This window comes from Pan troglodytes, chromosome 1 (genome assembly GCF_028858775.2).
Source record: "Pan troglodytes isolate AG18354 chromosome 1, NHGRI_mPanTro3-v2.0_pri, whole genome shotgun sequence".
Lineage (NCBI taxonomy): Eukaryota > Metazoa > Chordata > Mammalia > Primates > Hominidae > Pan > Pan troglodytes.
This window is the reverse complement of record NC_072398.2, coordinates 230,684,338-230,701,820: the sequence shown is the minus strand read 5'-3', so window position 1 is coordinate 230,701,820 and position 17,483 is coordinate 230,684,338. Positions and strand designations below refer to the sequence as shown.

Here is a 17,483-nt window from a genome sequence, read left to right as displayed (position 1 = left end):
ACTCTCTGTCGCCGTCGACCCCGGTGTGGGGGATGGGGCAGGGGGCGGGGCGGCGCTTGCGCACTGGCGGGCGGCTCCGGGCACCGTTAGTGGGCGCGAGAGCCCCAGACCCCGAAGCCGCGCGCTTCCCTCCCCATGTGCCACGGCCCAGGGCGGCAGGCCCGGCTGAGGGCGACCCCGGTGGAGAAAGAACCCCGACCCTCCCGCCTCCCGGCTTCCGCCTTGTCCTCCGCTCCCACGCCCCAGCCGGCCCTTAGGGGAGGCGCGGCGCGGCCCGGGCATGGAGCGTCCCGGGCCCCTGGAGGCTCGGTGGAGGGTTGGGCTCGAGGGAGCTCAGAGCTCTCTCGTTCAGGGACCCGAGAGTGACACGCGTGGCATCTCTTTGCAACCCACGTCCGCGCCGCAGCACCCTCCCCTGCAGGTGCCTGCCCAGCCCCGGGATGCCCCTGACCTCCCCTTGGACAGACTGCAGAAAGCGGGGGGCGCTGCGTCCTCTCCACCTCTCTCTGACCCCAGACACATTGGGAGGGAGCGGTAGGTGGCGGGGCGCTGGGGTGGGACGCTGGGGGCAGGCACACAGCCCTCCGCCTCCCTGAGAGGCCGCTGAGGACAGCGGGGAGCTGAGGGTGGTCCCCTGGTGGGGGATCAGGAGGTGGACCTCGCCACCTGGCTGCCTGTGGCCCTCTCCTTTGCCCCAACCCTGACTGCCTCTCAGGAACAACCACAGGTCAGCAAGGTGGCTGAATATTGAGGGTCAGTCCCGCTGTGGCTACGGGCAGAGGGCAGGCTGTGTCCATGCTCAGCCCTGACTCTGGCCCTCTGGGACACCTTGGTGGGTCTGAGACGTTGCTGCAGGCCCTGGGGCAGAAGCCAGGAGGAGTGTCCACGCAGCCTCAGCCCGTGGGAATCCAGCCTGCCTCCATTACTGCCGTCACCGGCTCCACCTTCGGAAAACATCTCAGCATCCAGCCTCCTTCCTCTGCCTCCTCTCAGGCCTCTGCCGTTCCCATGCAGGGCAGGCCGAGCTGTTTTTACAGCATGGAAAGTTATGTAAGGGAAGCCACACCGGCCGCAGATACAGGCACCAGCACGTCCACTCGCATGCACACTCACGGCTGTGGCCTGCGGCAGATGGAGGCCCGCCCTGCCTTGTTTGTCCCTCAGTAGTGTGCGATGACAGCACACCTGTGGGGGCCCTGCAGCTGGGAAGACTGCAGCGAGGCTCAACTCAGAGGCCCCTGCTCAGGAGCATGGCTGAGTCACACCCCAGGGAGAAGGTGCCCCGGACAGGTGTGGCCAGCACGTCTTGCCAAGACCCCACCACCCCACCCACCCGCATCTGTGGCCTTCTGGTAAGCAGGACACAGGCTGCCCAGGCCTCTAGCCATAGAGCCGATGGCCTTGGCCAGTGGGATCGGCACAAGCAGCTAGGTTGGTGGCAGATGGTAGCTGTAACCTTCTCAACCCTGAGATTGCCCTCTGAGGGCAGGAGCAGCCCTTCTGCTGTGGGCCAGCCCTCCGGAGGGACTTCCTCTGGCAGCTTCAGGAATAGGACAACAGGGACCACCCTCAGCATCTTGGGCAGCAGGGGGCACCCTCTGCTTTGGCAACCAAGAAAACATCCCCCAACCCAGTTACCACCTCCTGCCCCCACCTCCTCCAGCCCTCAGGGTCGGACCAGAAAGCCTTGGCTGCCTCTGAACAGCAGGGATTGTCTGGCCAGGGGATGCTTGAGGGACAGAGAACCCAGCCTGGAGGGTGCAAACTGAGAAAGGTCTCAGTCCCTTTAGAAAGTTTGTTTTGCCAAGGTTAAGGACACACCCATGACATCTCGGGAGGTGCCCAAGGTGCATGTGGCACAGCTCGCTTTTATACATTTTAGGGAGACATGATTTATTTACACGGGTTCAATCTGAAAGAGCAGGATAAATTGGGGTAGTGTGGGGAGACCTCTATGTTATAGGTAGATTCAAAATGATCCTGACTGACAGTGGTTGAAAGAGTTATTATCAATAGAAAGGAATGTCTGGGTTGCAGTAAGGGGTTGTGGTTTTCCACGCAGCTGAAGCCTCGGGTTGCCGGCTTCAGAGAGAATAGATTGTTAATGTTTCCTATCAGACTTAAGGCCTGTGTTGATGTTAATGCTATTCAGCTTTTCCTGAATTCCAAAAGGGAGGAGGCATGACCCACGACCCCTTCCCGCCATGGCCTGAGCAAGTTTCCAGGTTAACACTGGAACGCCCTTGGCTGAGAGGAAGGGTCCATTCGGACAGCTGGGGGGGCCTTAGAATTTAATTTTTGGTTTACATTCACCCCCTTCTGGCCAAGATTTGCCAGAGGCAACATCCATGTCCACCAAATCTTTATTGTGTCTCAGCGTTGCTGGGCGGATGTGGCTGCCCACCCTCAGTCAATCCTGTCCCTCAGTTTGACTCCCTATGACCCAACGACTTACAGTTAAAAGATTTACAGCCCATTAAATTTTGTAGGCCAGATAGGAATGGACATGGACCGGCATTCATTACCCCTTAAAACAATTTTTTTTTTAAAGTTGGAGTCTCGCTCTGTCGCCCAGGCTGGAGTACAGTGGCATGATCTCGGCTCACTGCAACCTCCGCCTCCCAGGTTCCATTGAGTCTCCTGCCTCAGCCTCCTGAGCAGCTGGAACTACAGGCATGCACCACCATGCCTGGCTAATTTTTATCTTTTTGTAGAGACAGGGTTTCACCGTGTTGGCCAGGCTGGTCTCGAACTCCTGACCTCAAGTGATCCGCCCTCCTTGGCCTCCCAAAGTGTTGGGATTGCAGGCATGAGCCACCACACCCGATCTATCATGTAACATTTTTATAAATTCCTTTTTTACCAAAGGTATTGCAGCTTACACAGACCGTTCACGACATGTGGACTTTCTAGTTTGTGCTGAACATCCCTTTTTTTAAACAACCAGTCATTTATTTAAGGACAAAAATTTACCATACAAGATTCTTTCTCATATAAAATTATTTTTTTTAACCCTTACTTAACAAAAAGACCTCTTTATATCTATAACTTTCCTTGGTCTCTCTTATTTCCTTGTTCTTTTTAACTCATTTTATACATAAACTTTAAATAAGCTTTGAATTAGACAAAATTATTTACCTTATAATAAGAATTTTTGTAGAAAGAACGTTTTCCTATAATTTTTTTTTTTTAGATGGAGTCTCACTCTGTCGCCCAGGCTGGAGTGCGATGGCACAATCTCGGCTCACTGCAACCTCCTCCTCCCAGGTTCAAGTGATTCTCCTGCCTCAGCTTCCCAAGTAGCTGGGATTACAGGCATGAGCTACCACACCTGGCTAATTTTTGTATTTTTCAGTAGAGATGGGGTTTTGCCATGTTGGCCAGGCTGGTCTCAAATTCCTGATCTCAGGTGATCTACCTGCCTCGGCCTCCCAAAGTTCTAGGATTACAGGTGTGAGTCCCCATGCCTGGCCTTCAGCTGGGTTTAGAGTTTTATAATGCTTATGCCAAGTTTTGACCCCTTATAAATCAATAAATGCAAACAAAAACGTATGCTGACAGTTTTTAAGACACTCCTTATATTACTTTACCAATACTTTTGGCCGGGCGCGGTGGCTCACGCCTGTAATCCCAGCACTTTGGGAGGCCGAGGCAGGTACATCACGAGGTCAGGAGATGGAGACCGTCCTGGCTAACATGGTGAAACCCCGTCTCTACTAAAATATACAAAAAATTAGCCGGGTGTGGTGGCGGGCACCTGTAGTCCCAGCTACTCGGGAGGCTGAGGCAGGAGAATGGCGTGAACCCAGAAGGCAGAGCTTGCAGTGAGCCCAGATCGCGCCACCGCACTCCAGCCTGGGGGACAGAGTGAGACTCCGTCTCAAAAAAAAAAAAAAAAGGCTGGGTGCGGTGGCTCACACCTGTAATCCCAGCACTTTAGGAGGCCGAGGCAGGCAGATCACGAGGTCAGGAGATTGAGACCATCCTGGCTAACATGGTGAAACCCTGTCTCTACTAAAAATACAAAAATTAGCCGGGCGTGGTGGCAGGCGCCTGTAGTCCCAGCTACTCAGGAGGCTGAGGCAGGAGAATGGCTTGAACCCAGGAGGCAGAGCTTGCAGTGAGCCGAGATCGCACCACTGCACTCCAACCTGGGTGACAGAGTGAGACTCCGTCTCTTAAAAAAAAAAAAAAAAAATTTTAAGTCACATGAAATTTGTTATTATGTACTAAATGTATGCATACTCCTTAACTTAAGCCAGTTTGGTACCTTGTGGCCACAAAACATGTATCAGAATCCACGCACGTACACATAAACACATCTAAACACGCATATACACTCATCCAAAAACCCTACAGCTTTTGCTTGACACCTCTAACCATGACATATCAACACAAAGTCACTGGTTAGAAAAACAATAACGGAAAGAAACATCTAGATGCAAACTGTGGATGTCATCTCAGTAGAAAAGTAACAGCTGGTCAGGCACGGTGGCTCACAACTGTAATCCCAGCACTTTGGGAGGCCAAGGCGAGTGGATTGCCTCAGGCCAGGAGTTCAAGACCAGCCTGGCCAACATGGTGAAACCACGTCTCTACTAAATTTACAAAAACTAGCCAGGCATGGTGGTGCACACCTGTAATCCTGGCTACTTGGAAGGCTGAGGCAGGAGAATCGTTTGAACCCAGGAGGCAGAGGTTGCAGTGCGCCGAGATCGCACCACTGCACTCCAGCCTGGGCAACACAGTGAGACTCTACCTAAAAAAAACCAAAAAGTGTAACAGCAGCTTTAAGGCAGGCAGCAAAGGAAACAGAGAGATAGAGAACTTAGGAACTCTATAGTTCTTTTTTTTTTTTTTTTTTTTGAAACAGAGTTTTGTTCTTGCAGCCCTGGCTGGGGTGCAATGGCACGATCTCAGCTCACTGCAACCTCCGCCTTCCAGATTCAAGCTATTCTCCTGCCTAAGCTTCCCGGGTAGCTGGGATTACAGGTGCATGCCACCACGCTCGGCTCATTTTTGTATTTTTAGTAGTGATGGGGTTTCACTCTGTCGGTCAGGCTGGTCTCGAACTCCTGACCTCAGGTGATCCGCCCGCCTTGGCGTCCCAAAGTGCTGGGATTACAGGCGTAAGCCACCGCGCCTGGCCAGGAACTCTATGGTTCTGTAGTTGCAGGCTGACCTTTGGGCTCTGAATTTTTCCTGGATGGAATTTGCCCATCAGTTTAAAATGTGCCCCAAAAGACCATAATTTGGAACCAGCTGGGGCACTAGGAAACCCAGCATGCCCGCGACATGTTCAGTTTTATACGAACACTTGCAGGTAGAGGCGCCTGAAACCAGCGGGGTGCCTGGAAGGAGGTCGCTCTCTTGTCTTTGCTGAGGCTTACATTATGTATTTCCCACTTTTTTTTTTCTTGAAAGGAACCGAGCTGTGGCCTGGGGTTCCGTGGAGCAGGTTGAGTGTGGAGGAACTGGGGTTCCGTGGAGCAGGTGGGGCGCGGAGGAACCGAGCTGTGGCCTGGGATTCCGTGGAGCAGGTTGAGTGTGCCGGTCGTGGACGGGTCGTGGGCGGGACTCCCCAGTGTGTCACCACTGAGGCATCTTCGCCCTCTTACGTGTCTCTGTTTCTCTCTCTAGAACTCCAACACCTCCGAGAGGACTGAAAACACAGTGACCAGCTCCTACGTGCATTTCCTGGACAAACCTTTTTTTTTTTTTTTTTTTGAGATGGGAGTCTCGCTCTGTCGCCCAGGCTGGAGTGCAATGGCGCGATCTCGGCTCACTGCAAGCTCCGCCTCCCGGGTTCACGCCATTCTCCTGCCTCAGCCTCCCGAGTAGCTGGGACTACAGGCTCCCACCACCACGCCCGGCTAATTTTTTGTATTTTTAGTAGAGATGGGGTTTCACCGTGTTAGCCAGGATGGTCTCCATCACCTGACCTCGTGATCCACCCGCCTCGGCCTCCCAAAGTGCTGGGATTACAGGCGTGAGCCACTGCGCCCGGCAGACAAACCTTTTTAAACTAATTGTGTTGGGGGTTCCCTGTGGGGCTGCTGCACGTCATGGGGGATCAGCGCACGAGACACTCCCACTTGGCTCACAGTCACCCAGGGGCGCCTTTCAGCTGGGAGGAGCAAAATGCCTTTCTTTCTGGAGCTGAGAAAACTCAGTCTCTCATTTATCTATGCAAAGAACAATTCAGTTCCTCATGCAAATGCACGCACAAGCCAGTTGGGCTTAATTTTGGGAGAAAAAGCAACAGAGAAGAACCTTAGGAACGCACGTCCGAGCTAGAAACCAAATGGGGTACCCAAAAGGGAGTCGTTCTCCTTGTCTTAAGATAAAGGCGGCCGGGCGCAGTGGCTCACACCCGTAATCTCAGCACTTTGGGAGGCCGAGGCAGGCAGATCACCAGGTCAAGAGATCAAGACCAGCCTGGTCAATGTGGTGAAACCCCATCTCTACTAAAAAAATATACAAAAATTAGGCTGGGCGCAGTGGCTTATGCCTGGAATCCCAGCACTGTGGGAGGCCAAGACGGGCGGATCACGAGGTCAGGAGATCGAGACCATCCTGGCTAACACGGTGAAACCCCGTCTCTACTAAAAATACAGAAAATTAGCCAGACGTGGTGGCGGGCGCCTGTAGTCCCAGGTACTCAGGAGGCTGAGGCAGGAGAATGGCGTGAACCCGGGGGGCGGAGCCCGCAGTGAGCCGAGATCGCGCCACTGCCCTCCAGCCTGGGTGACAGCAAGACTCCATCTCAATAAAAAAAAAAAAAAAAGAGTTGTTATCAGTAGAAGGGAATGTCTGGTTACAGTGTGGCATTGTGCAGATGAAGGTCTTATCGCAGATGAAGCCACCAGGTCACAAGCCTCAGAGAGAACCAACTATAAATGCTTCTCATCAGACTCAAGGCCTGAGGTGATGCTGATGCTGCGCCTGAATTCCAGCAGGGAGGGGGCATGAGGTGCGTCCGACCCCCTTCCCATCACAGCTGAGCTAGTTTTTCAGGTTAACTTTGGAATGCCCATGGCTAAGACCAGGGGTCCATCCAGACAGTTCAGGGCTTATAATTTTATTTTTGGTTTATGAGGGAACCTAGAAGGCAGCCCACACACACCTTACTCCTCCCAGCAGGGGACACCGGCCAGACCCCAAGCTCCACACTCCCACCCTCAGCACCCACCCAGGCCAGCAGCCGGGGGCACCTTGGTGCCACCTTAGTGCCTGTTCTGCGGAGGCTCCACTGGACAGGGCAGTTGATGCCCGGGGCCGAGGGGGCTCTGCCTGGGAGGCTGTTCACCTGCCTGGGTGCAGGACCCCAGAGGGACCCCAGGCCACCTGCCCACGGGAATCCCGACCTTGGGCTGCCTGTCTATTGCACCAGAACCCTCCCAGGGCTGACTCAGAGTGACCCTGAGTGGGGGACGCTCACCCCAGGGGAGGAAACGGGGCTCTGGGATAGGAGGTCCTGGCTGGGGTCCCACAGATGCCAGGCGCCTGCCGTCTCCAGGGCAGTGCTGTCACAGAAGACAACACCGCTCCCTCGTTACCTGTGGCCCGGCCACCTCAGCGGCCCAAGGAGGTGAGCTCACAGCCATGCTCGGTCAATGGGGCCTGGCCGTCTTTCCTGGGAGAGAGCAGAGGCATGGGCCCAAAGGGAGCCAGGGATGCCTGCCCGTCCCTTCTCTCATTCAGGCTCACCTGGTCATGGTGCAGTGACCACAGGACCCCCACATGCCGGGAGCTGGGTTCGCCCCACCCTACCCCCTGCACGTGGCCAGCGAGGGGATGGTCCAGAAGAGGGGGAGGACCATGTGGATTCACCAGTGCTGGACATGTGCTCTGTGGCCACCCCCTCTGCCTCCTCTCTGGCCTGATACAGGGCTGTGGGACAGGTGACTGAACCTCAGCCCTTCGAGGCCTTCCCCAGGAGGAGGGGAGGGGGGTGGAGCCGGGAGCTGCGTGATCCAGCTGAGATGTGCTCTGACTGAGGCCCTGCAGGGCATACGGGTCATGGAAGGGGTGCTCTGCCCCCGGCCAGGGCTCCCCCTCCTACAGGAAGCCGGGGGCCTTGCTCCTGCAAGCTGCCCTTTGGCTGGACCGGGCCCCACTGGCCGGACCTGGGCTCTTTCTCTCTCTGCACCCTGCACCAAGGCCGGGCTCTCTGCCAGGCCACTCCCGGGGACACAGGGAGGCACAGGCTGCTTCCAGCCACAATCTCTGGCAAGCACCTAGGACCTTGTCCCCGCCTGCCAAGTAGCCCCCCGGGCCATGTGTGCCCTGTCTCCTCGGCAGGTGCGGCCCACGCACAAAGCTGCCCAGATGTGGTGGGGGAGAAGCCCCAGGCCTGTGCTGTGTCCGGGGGCCCTGCCGCTGACCTGTGGGGTCTCTGTGACATCAGCAAGCCCCCTGCCGCGAGCTTGGAGAGGCACCCCAGCCCCATCTGGCACTCAAGGAAATCAGCTCAGAGAGGTTGAGTAACTCGGGAAGGCCACACAGCCAGTGACGAAGCTGTGATTCACACAGGCCTGGGTGACTCCAGCATGGCTTCCCTCTCCAGGACGTCACCGGTGGCAGCTGCTTCCTTCCAGAGCCGACAGGCAGGTGACCTCACCCTCCTCAGAGCCATGGCTCTGCTGCTGGACCCTGTGGGGCTGGGCTCCCCCAGCCAAGCCCAGGGACCCAGCACCACTTGGGGCAGGATGTCAGGAACACAGAGCCTACCCTTCCAACCTGGGCCCGGCTGGGGTCTGGTCATTTGGGACAGTGAGGCCACCTGGATATCTAGGGTCCCACAGTAGACAGGGATGGGGTGTTCCTGGGGGACAAGGACACCTGCCTTCCACACACAACCGCACTGGGGCTGAAGACGCCAGCCTGGGAGACTGTGATTTGGACCCTGACAGTAGCATGTGGTCTTAGCATGTGTGAGGTCTTAGCGTGTGTGGTCTTAGTGTGTGTGAGGTCGTAGCGTGTGTGAGGTATTAGCATATGTGTGTGGTCTTAGCATGTGTGCGGTCTTAGTATGTTGTGAATCACTTTCTTTTTTTTTTTTTTTGAGACGGAGTCTCGCTCTGTCGCCCAGGCTGGAGTGCAGTGGCACGATCTCGGCTCACTGCAAGCTCCGCCTCCTGGGTTCACACCATTCTCCTGCCTCAGCCTCCCCAGTAGCTGGGACTACAGGTGCCTGCCACCGCGCCCACCTAATTTTTTGTATTTTTAGTAGAGACGGGGTTTCACCGTGTTAGGCAGGATGGTCTCAAACTCCTGACCTTGTGATCCGCCCGCCTTGGCCTCCCAAAGTGCTGAGATTACAGGCGTGAGCCACCGCGCCTGGTGGTCGTGAGTCACTTCCATGTGTGCTAGCATCTTGGTGTGTGTGGTGTGGGTGTGGACTGAAAGTCTTAGTGTGTGATGCGTCATCTTAGTGTGTGGTGTGGTTGGTGGCAGCTATAGTGTCCAGCAGGGAGGGCGAGCCCCTGTGCCCACTCAGGGGAGCAGGTGCCTTGTCCACACCCGGGCCCTTGGTGTTCCCACATTAGCACCTGTCCCAATGGCTGGGCGGCTGGTCCCGAGAGACACTGGATCTGGGAGCTGAGGTCCCCACCCAGTGTCTGTCAGCCAGGGAAGGGAGGGAGTGCTGGGAGCCCACGACGGCCCCAGATCTGAGTTCCAGGAGCTGGCAGAGAAAGATGGGGCTTCTGGGCCGGGCACGGTGGCTCACGCCTGTAATCCCAGCACTTGGGGAGGCTAAGGCGGGCGGATCACCTGAGGTTGGGAGTTTGAGACCAGCCTGACCAGCATAGAGAAACCCCATCTCTACTAAAAATACAAAATTAGCCTGGGATGGTGGCAGGTGCCCGTAATCCCAGCTACTCAGGAGGCTGAAGCAGGAGAATTGCTTCAACTCGGGAGGTGGAGCTTGCAGTGAGCCTAGATCGTGCCATTGCACTCCAACCTGGGCAACAAGAGTGAGACTCCATCTCAAAAAAAGAAAGAAAGAAAGATGGGGCTTCCAAGGAGGTCTCAGCCCAACACTGTCCTCCCCCTCCCTCCAGAGGCTGCAGCCCCTTACTCTCAGCCAGGGTCAGGACCCCAGGCCTCCCCTGCAGGGCTCAGGATGGGAAAGATTTCGCCTGCAGAGGGATGGGCATCTCTGTCCCCCAGGAATTCCCCTTTTGGGTCCAGGGCAGGTGTGGCTGCCCTGGCTGGGTCCTCCCTCGCCTGCAGCACAGTCCCACGCCCAGCCAGCCTGTTTTAAATAGGAGGCCACAGGCTCCATCCTGCTTCAGAGCTGCCAGCTGCCCCTGCAATGGCTGAGCACCGAAGCATGGACGGGAGAATGGAAGCAGCCACACGGGGGGGCTCTCACCTCCAGGTACCGTGGGGGGGGGTGAGGGGGGTGGGGGGGAAGGTGAGGGGGGTGGGGGGGTTGGGTGAGGGGGGTGGGGGGTTGGGTGAGGGGGGTGGGGTGGGGGGGTTGAGTGAGGGGGTTGGGGGGGTTGGGTGAGGGGGTTGGGGGGGTTGGGTGAGGGGGTTGGGGGGGTTGGGTGAGGGGGTTGGGGGGGTTGGGTGAGGGGGTGGGGGGGTTGGGTGAGGGGGTTGGGGGGGTTGGGTGAGGGGGTTGGGGGGGTTGGGTGAGGGGGTGGGGGGGTTGAGTGAGGGGGGTGGGGGGGTTGAGTGAGGGGGGTGGGGGGGTTGGGTGAGGGGGTTGGGGGGTTGGGTGAGGGGGGTGGGGTGGGGGGGTTGAGTGAGGGGGTTGGGGGGGTTGGGTGAGGGGGTTGGGGGGGTTGGGTGAGGGGGGTGGGGGGGTTGGGTGAGGGGGTGGGGGGGTTGAGTGAGGGGGGTGGGGTGGGGGGGTTGAGTGAGGGGGTTGGGGGGGTTGGGTGAGGGGGTTGGGGGGGTTGGGTGAGGGGGGTGGGGGGGTTGGGTGAGGGGGGTGGGGGGTTGGGTGAGGGGGGTGGGGTGGGGGGGTTGAGTGAGGGGGTTGGGGGGGTTGGGTGAGGGGGTTGGGGGGGTTGGGTGAGGGGGGTGGGGGGGTTGGGTGAGGGGGTGGGGGGGTTGGGTGAGGGGGTGGGGGGGTTGAGTGAGGGGGGTGGGGGGGTTGGGTGAGGGGGTTGGGGGGTTGGGTGAGGGGGTGGGGGTGGGGGAGCCCCACCTCAAGGTACCAAGGTGGTGGTTGGGGTTGGGGGGCACCCGCCTCGAGGTACCGTGGGGGGATTGGGGTGGGGGGTAGGGGTGGGGAGTGGGGCTGGCAGGGGGGCTCCCGCCTTGAGGTACCAGGGGCTGGGTTGGGGGGTCTCTTTCCGATGCCTGGCCCCGTGTGCCATCAGGAACAGGATTGCATGGTGGCGATGGGGCAGGTCATCCCTGAGTGCCTCCTTATCCTGAAGAAGGCTGTGTCCCATTGCGGGTACATAGTGTGTGCTGGACCACGGGGGGTGCCGAGCGTGTGCTGGACCACGGGGGGTGCACAGCGTGTGCTGGACCACTGGGGGTGCCGAGCGTGTGCTGGACCACGGGGGGTGCACAGCGTGTGCTGGACCACTGGGGGTGCCGAGCGTGTGCTGGACCACGGGGGGTGCACAGCGTGTGCTGGACCACGGGGGGTGCACAGCGTGTGCTGGACCACGGGGGGTGCACAGCGTGTGCTGGACCACGGGGGGTGCCGAGCGTGTGCTGGACAGACCCCGGGAGAACACTGCAGATACTGCGTGTCCAGGCACTGTGCATCCCGTGGGTTGGCCACATGGCACGGCGCAGATCCAGATGGGGTGGAGAGGCCAGTGTAGTCCTGTCTCACACACATGCGCACATGCAGGGTGGGGTCCGGCTCCTCTCTGACCAGGGGTCCAGGCCCTGCCTCACTCAGAAGCCCTGGGGACCCTGACTGGCTCTCCAGACCCCAATCCACAGCTCCCGCTTCTGCTGGCCTGGCAGCCCCCACTAGGGGGGATGGTGCTGCCCTGTCTATGCGCCAGGTGGAGACGAGGAGTGGGGACTGGAGTCACAAAGACCCTTCCGAGCCTCTTAGCCTCCCTGCTCAGATGGCCATGGGGACGCAGGGTGAGCAGAGCCATGTGCCCAGTGGTGGAGCTCCTGGCCAGGCTGCCTGGAGGCCTGTGCGGCCCACACACCCGAGGGGAGCCGTCCCCACCTGGTGTCCCCAGGCCCGGAAGCTTCTGGCTCACTCTAGCACCTCCCCAGAGTACCTCGGAGCAGGCTTGGGCAGCGGGACAGCCTCGCAGACCAGAGCTAGGCCTGTCCCAGGACTCCAGAGCCTCCAGCGCGGGACTGGGCAGGCAGTGGCTGGGCTTCCTGGGGCCCTCGTGTCTCCGCAGCTGGCCCCGGCACTCAGCTCAATGGGGCCACCCCGAGCCACAGTGCCGAGCGGTGTCCAGGCCAGACGCTTCCTGGACTTGGCTGGATGGGCCTGGCACAGTCGGTCCTCAGCAGGCCACACTGGGGGCTGGGGTGGGTGCAGCCATCAGGGGCAAGAAGGGCAAGTCTTCCCCTGAGCCCCAGACCCCACGCGGGGAGCATGGACACGCTACCGTACTTGCCTTTGGGTAGATCACCTTGGCCTGTGGCTCCCCAGAGGCCCTGCCACCTGAAGGGATGGCAGCACAGACCCACTCAGCACAACGCTGCCTGCAAACAGGGCCAGGTAGGGCCTGAGCACCCTGTTCTCTGAGTCCTGCTGCCCCAGCAGCCCAAACTCAAATTCAGCTCCAAGGCTACACTGAGACGTGTCAGGGACGGGTGTATCCGGGGAGAAGGGCGCAGTGTCAGAGCACCCTGGGAGGGGCTTGTCCGAGCGACCGAGCAGGTAGGGCGGGGCACTGGTGGCTGACAGACATGACAGGCCCAGGGTAGGGAGGCCTGAGTGGGTGCAGGCCGGGCCCTGCTGAGGCCACTCTTTGCACGCAGGCTGCAGCCCAGACGCCCCCCAGGCCGGGGCCACCATCAGCACCACCGCCGCCACCCAAGGAGGGGCACCAGGAGGGGCTGGTGGAGCTGCCCGCCTCGTTCCGGGAGCTGCTCACCTTCTTCTGCACCAACGCCACCATCCACGGCGCCATCCGCCTGGTCTGCTCCCGCGGGAACCGCCTCAAGACGACGTCCTGGGGGCTGCTGTCCCTGGGAGCCCTGGTCGCGCTCTGCTGGCAGCTGGGGCTCCTCTTTGAGCGTCACTGGCACCGCCCGGTCCTCATGGCCGTCTCTGTGCACTCGGAGCGCAAGCTGCTCCCGCTGGTCACCCTGTGTGACGGGAACCCACGTCGGTGAGGGCCAGGGCTGTCGGCGGGAGGGGTGGCCGCCCCAGCTCCTCGCCCCTGTGACTGTCTCTAACCGAAGCCCCACTGGCCCCTGTAGCCGAGGAGGGGGCTCGGTGTGGTCAATGCCACCCTCCTGGTCACTGTGACCTCCCCAAACCTCGGTGCCCAGCCCGGACCTCTCGGACTGCCAAGGAGGGGGCTCAGTGTGGTCACTGCCCCCTGGAGGGACACCAGGGCCCTCGGGAGCCTGGGAGGAGAGGTGGGGGTGGGTGAGGCTTTCCAGAAGGAGGGAAGGTGGGAGGGGCTGTGAGCGGGCTGGGCTCCGGGGCCGACCTCACCAGCAGCCACGGCCTCCAACTCCAGCTCTGGGTCCAGCTCACCCCACTGGGCGTCCTGAGTGGGGGAGGCACTGCTGTCCCGACAGCACACACTGGGATGCTGGGGCCAGTGTGAGGCCCCGGGCTGGCAACTCTGACTCCAGGGCCCTGCGTCCCAGGCCGAGTCCGGTCCTCCGCCATCTGGAGCTGCTGGACGAGTTTGCCAGGGAGAACATTGACTCCCTGTACAACGTCAACCTCAGCCAAGGCAGAGCCGCCCTCTCCGCCCCTGTCCCCCGCCACGAGCCCCCCTTCCACCTGGACCGGGAGATCCGTCTGCAGAGGCTGAGCCACTCGGGCAGCCGGGTCAGAGTGGGGTTCAGACTGGTGAGTGTCCCAGCCGGGGCCTGCGGCCATCAGGGCCTTGAGCTGGGAGCACGGCCCTGCGCTGCTGGTACCTCGAGTGGGGAGCGGGGCCTGGGCTGTGGCCACAGAGCTGACCCTCCCTCCCCTCTCCCAGTGCAACAGCACGGGCGGCGACTGCTTTTACCGCGGCTACACGTCAGGCGTGGCGGCTGTCCAGGACTGGTACCACTTCCACTATGTGGATATCCTGGCCCTGCTGCCCGCGGCATGGGAGGACAGCCACGGGAGCCAGGACGGCCATTTCGTCCTCTCCTGCAGTTACGATGGCCTGGACTGCCAGGCCCGGTGAGTGTGGCGGGCGGGGGCCACTCCTTCCGTCCCACCCCGCAGAGCGTGGCCGCACCCCTGGGGTCCCTCTGGCTGTATGCTGGGAGCCACCCAAGGCTGGCCGGAGGAACTTTCCGCAGACACAGGGCAGGCCATGGCCCCTCAGGCCAGCGTGACGGGCGCGGGTGGCCGACATTCAAGGTCTGAGCTTGGCTTCTCATTCCAGACAGTTCCGGACCTTCCACCACCCCACCTACGGCAGCTGCTACACGGTTGATGGCGTCTGGACAGCTCAGCGCCCCGGCATCACCCACGGTGGGTGCCAGCCCCTGGCCGGTGCGGGGGCAGGGGTGTAGGTCAGGTGGCCTCACACCAGCCCTTGGCCTCCCAGGAGTCGGCCTGGTCCTCAGGGTTGAGCAGCAGCCTCACCTCCCTCTGCTGTCCACGCTGGCCGGCATCAGGGTCATGGTTCACGGCCGTAACCACACGCCCTTCCTGGGGCACCACAGCTTCAGCGTCCGGCCAGGGACGGAGGCCACCATCAGCATCCGAGAGGTGAGCTGGCCTCTGCAGCCAACCTCCGGCCCAGGCCTCCTGCACAACCTGGGCTTTGGGGGTTGAGGGCAGGGCCCATGGAACTGAAGCGTCCCCTCCCAGGACGAGGTGCACCGGCTCGGGAGCCCCTACGGCCACTGCACCGCCGGCGCGGAAGGCGTGGAGGTGGAGCTGCTACACAACACCTCCTACACCAGGCAGGTGAGGCTGGGCTGGCAGGGGGTGCGGGGGCAGGTGAGGCTGGACTGGCCAGGGGGCGTGGGCGGGTGGAACGGGGGAGGGGTCTGGGAGAGTACTCGAGGGCCTGGGAACGGGGCAGTCCCCGTGGAGGCCCGCACTCCATCCCCCGTGTCCCTGCTGCATCCCCTGTGTCTCTGCTCCGTCCCGTGTCTCTGCTCCGTCCCCCGTGTCTCTGCTCCATCCCCCGTGTCTCTGCTCCGTCCCCCGCGTCCCTGCTCTGTCCCGTGTGTCTGCTCCGTCCCCCGTGTCTGCTCCGTCCCGTGTCTCTGCTCCGTCCCCCGTGTCTGCTCCGTCCCGTGTCTCTGCTCCATCCCGTGTGTCTGCTCCATCCCCCGTGTCTCTGCTCCGTCCCCCGTGTCTCTGCTCCGTCCCCCGTGTCCCTGCTCTGTCCCGTGTCTGCTCCGTCCCGTGTCTCTGCTCCGTCCCATGTCTCTGCTCCGTCCCGTGTCTCTGCTCCGTCCCCCGTGTCTCTGCTCCGTCCCGTGTCTCTGCTCCGTCCCCTATGTCCCTGCTATGTCCCGTGTCCCTGCTCCGTCCCGTGTCTCTGCCCCGTCCCCCATGTCTCCGCTCTATCCCATGTCCCTGCTCATCCCCCACGTCCCCAGGCCTGCCTGGTGTCCTGCTTCCAGCAGCTGATGGTGGAGACCTGCTCCTGTGGCTACTACCTCCACCCTCTGCCGGCAGGGGCTGAGTACTGCAGCTCTGCCCGCCACCCTGCCTGGGGTGAGTCCTGCTCACTGCCTCCCACTCTGTCAGCCATTAGCCGGGGGGTCACAGCGAGCCTCACACATGCCTCTGACCCCTCCCCAAGGACACTGCTTCTACCGCCTCTACCAGGACCTGGAGACCCACCGGCTCCCCTGTACCTCCCGCTGCCCCAGGCCCTGCAGGTGAGATGGGGGTGTTGGGGTCGGGGCCAGGGATCATTGCCCCAGGTAGCGTGGCAGGTGACACCCGGCTGTCTCTTCCAGGGAGTCTGCATTCAAGCTCTCCACTGGGACCTCCAGGTGGCCTTCCGCCAAGTCAGCTGTGAGTCCCCAAAGTGGTGGGGTGGGGGTGTGGACAGCCAGGCAGACCCCACAGGTCCCACAGAGCCCACCCAAGACAAGGGCAGGGCCGGAACTGACCCAGCCTATGCCCCATGGTCTCTGCCCCCACATCCGCCCGTGGTACCCGGGATGGCCGGGGAATGGGGGAGCCGTGGCCACAGCAAACCTTCCGTGTGCAGGGATGGACTCTGGCCACGCTAGGTGAACAGGGGCTGCCTCGTCAGAGCCACAGACAGAGGTGGGTGCACCCTCGCCCTCCAGAGAGGCATCGCAGCCCCTCTCCCCTCAAAGCCCCCCTCCCCATCATGAAGGTCTGGGCCAGCGTCCTCACGCCTCTATCCTGCCCCAGGAGCAGCCTGGCCAAAATCAACATCGTCTACCAGGAGCTCAACTACCGCTCAGTGGAGGAGGCGCCCGTGTACTCGGTGAGCCTTGGCCCCCTGCCTGGGCTAGAGCCGGGGCAGCGACAGTGGCTGGCCCTGCACAGAAGGGGCACGGGGGCCCAGGCCCGCCCCTCACGCCCGCACCCCACCCGCAGGTGCCGCAGCTGCTCTCGACCATGGGCAGCCTCTGCAGCCTGTGGTTTGGGGCCTCCGTCCTCTCCCTCCTGGAGCTCCTGGAGCTGCTGCTCGACGCTTCTGCCCTCACCCTGGTGCTAGGCGGCCGCCGGCTCCGCAGGGCGTGGTTCTCCTGGCCCAGAGCCAGCCCTGCCTCAGGGGCGTCCAGCATCAAGCCAGAGGCCAGTCAGATGCCCACGCCTGCAGGCGGCACGTCAGATGACCCGGAGCCCAGCGGGCCCCATCTCCCACGGGTGATGCTTCCAGGGGTTCTGGCGGGAGTCTCAGCCGAAGAGAGTTGGGCTGGGCCCCAGCCCCTTGAGACTCTGGACACCTGAACCAGACCTGCCAGGGCTGTGCGATCTCTTGGCCTGGTCCTTGCAGCTGTGGCAGCAGCAGGCTCCCCAGCGGCCCAGGGTGGGCCAGACCAGCGGCCCAGGAAGCAGCACACGTGGCCGTGGGGAGGCAGGCACCGGGCATGTCGGCGCCTCTGGTCAAACCACCCACACTGCCTGGGGTGGGTCTCAAGGAGGCCCGGGGCGGAGGGGGGTTCCCGCGTGCACACGAGTGCGGCTGGACGTGCCGACACGCGGTGATGTACCCGTGCTCCGTGTGTCTGTGTCTGCATGTCCACATGTCTGATGCACCTGTGTACGTGTGTCAAGCCTAGCCACCTCAGCTGCAGGGAGGCAGAAGGCAAGGCGGGCCCCACGGACACACTTGGGCTGCTCTGAAATAAAGCTGTTGACTCCACCTGGCGGCCAGTGTGTGCCTGTGCGCCCCTCC

General features: G+C 61.1%; 1 protein-coding gene and 1 long non-coding RNA gene across 8 annotated transcripts; both read left to right on the top strand.

Annotated features, from left to right (window-relative positions):
- Window positions 1-80: 80 nt before the first annotated feature.
- LOC134807639 (uncharacterized) lies at window positions 81-5,754 on the top strand. Its single transcript, XR_010148597.1, has 3 exons — window positions 81-1,352; window positions 5,425-5,540; window positions 5,641-5,754. It is a non-coding gene; the product is annotated as an uncharacterized LOC134807639 (long non-coding RNA).
- A 1,140-nt stretch (window positions 5,755-6,894) lies between these two features.
- Window positions 6,895-17,450, top strand: SCNN1D (sodium channel epithelial 1 subunit delta). Of its 7 annotated transcripts, none has more exons than XM_054679254.2 (17): window positions 7,008-7,591; window positions 7,705-7,904; window positions 8,536-8,609; window positions 10,275-10,387; window positions 12,583-12,676; window positions 12,940-13,292; window positions 13,783-13,990; window positions 14,124-14,314; window positions 14,523-14,611; window positions 14,688-14,851; window positions 14,954-15,052; window positions 15,697-15,814; window positions 15,903-15,981; window positions 16,063-16,120; window positions 16,320-16,378; window positions 16,490-16,565; window positions 16,679-17,450. In XM_054679254.2, the coding sequence occupies exons 1-17, from the start codon at window positions 7,095-7,097 to the stop codon at window positions 17,033-17,035; spliced, it is 2,829 nt and encodes a 942-aa protein (XP_054535229.1). In that variant the 5' UTR covers window positions 7,008-7,094; the 3' UTR covers window positions 17,036-17,450.
- The last annotated feature ends 33 nt before the right edge of the window (window positions 17,451-17,483 follow it).

Excerpts from the sequence above, each read along its gene's own strand:
- SCNN1D (XM_054679254.2), top strand. The coding sequence starts at position 7,095 with ATGAGGGAACCTAGAAGGCAGCCCACACACACCTTACTCCTCCCAGCA. Across the intron at positions 7,592-7,704 it reads CACCTCAGCGGCCCAAGGAG|GCTCACCTGGTCATGGTGCA; the intron begins GTGAGCTCACAG and ends TCTCTCATTCAG. Across the intron at positions 14,315-14,522 it reads GGCCTGGACTGCCAGGCCCG|ACAGTTCCGGACCTTCCACC; the intron begins GTGAGTGTGGCG and ends TTCTCATTCCAG.